Below are 1,371 nucleotides of genomic sequence, written 5' to 3'. Positions count from 1 at the left end.
GCGGGGCCGGGAGCGGGATCGGGATCGGGATCGGGATCGGGGCCGGGACGCGAGCCCCGATCCGCGCCGCGGGAGACCCGGCACAGCCCCTGGCCGCCCGCGGGAGCCCGTCGGGGGTACCGTCCCCTCCCGCCCCTGCGACCCGCCCCCGGACGGGACCGGGAGCCGCGACGGCTGCACCGGGGCCGGGGGGACGGCAGGAAGCGTGACGGCGAGACGAAGGACGACGGCGATGCCGACGAGGATGAGGGCGATGACGATGAGCACGATCCCAATGCAGAAGGATTTCATAGGTCCGCAGACGTCAGGGCTGGACGGGACGTCGGCAGATCGTCGAGTCCAGCCCCCGCCCAGGGCCAGGAAGTCAGCTGGGGTCACAGGATCATGATGATTGTGATGTCATCCTCATGCCGCCGATGAGCTTTATCGTCATCTTCGTTCCTGCTGTTATTATCGCCGTCACCACCACCACGGGGATGATGATGGGAACTGTCGTAATTAATAATGGTCATCATGATCATCGTCGTTCTTGTGACCTTCACAGCAAGCATGGCCATGGCCACGATGCTCATTGTCAGCATCTTTATTACTATTAAGAAGAACTACAGAAGAAGAGTTCTCACTGTTAAGGCGCTGATGACATCATCACCGCCACCTCTGTCATCAGGAGGATAACGGCGATGACGGGCATTGCCGTAATCAATACTGATGATCATGATCATCGTCATTCTTGTTGTCGCCATAGCAAGCATGCGCATGAAGATGCTCGTTACCATCATCTTTATCGTCATCATCTTTATTACTATTATGAAGAACGACATAAGAAGAGCTCTTACTACGAAGGTGATAATATCATCGTCACCACCACAATCGTCATCAGGATAATGAGGATGACAGTCATTATCGTGATGATTGTGATCATTCTTGCTATCGTCACAGCAAGTATGACCATGACGATGACCATCATTATCATCATCATCCTTATCGTCATCTTCGTTCTTACTATTATCGTCGTCACGACCACAGGCGTCATCAGCATAGCGATGACGACGGCAGGATCATTATCAGCGGGGATGATTATGATCCTCGTCATTCTTAGCACCATAACAAGAAAGATAGTCCTCGTCATCATTATCCCCGCCACCGTCATCACCAGGGTAATGACGATGTTCATCGTCATCGTCCTTACAATCACAGCAAACGTGACCGTGACGATCATCATCATCTTTGTCGTCCCCATCCTTCTCGCCATTACTGTGATCATCAGGACAGCGGCGATACCTCCTCCTCCTCCTCCTCCTCCTCCTCATTACTGCCGTCATCATCATCCTCTTCGTCATCATCCCGTTGTTATTGCTATGGAGATCGATG

General features: G+C 53.4%; 1 protein-coding gene across 1 annotated transcript in view; it reads right to left on the bottom strand.

Moving 5' to 3' along the window:
• The window catches only part of ZIC3 (Zic family member 3), a 31,166-nt gene extending 30,875 nt beyond the window's left edge, over positions 1-291 (bottom strand). The window contains exon 1 of the mRNA XM_019521022.1: positions 121-291. Within this exon, the coding sequence (XP_019376567.1) occupies positions 121-291 (171 nt within the window). The remainder of the gene's footprint in view (positions 1-120) is intronic.
• Positions 292-1,371: the final 1,080 nt, after the last annotated feature.

Source organism: Gavialis gangeticus, unplaced genomic scaffold, assembly GCF_001723915.1.
Source record: "Gavialis gangeticus isolate Ggan-Ray unplaced genomic scaffold, GavGan_comp1, whole genome shotgun sequence".
Lineage (NCBI taxonomy): Eukaryota > Metazoa > Chordata > Crocodylia > Gavialidae > Gavialis > Gavialis gangeticus.
This window is presented reverse-complemented; position numbering and strand designations above follow the sequence as displayed.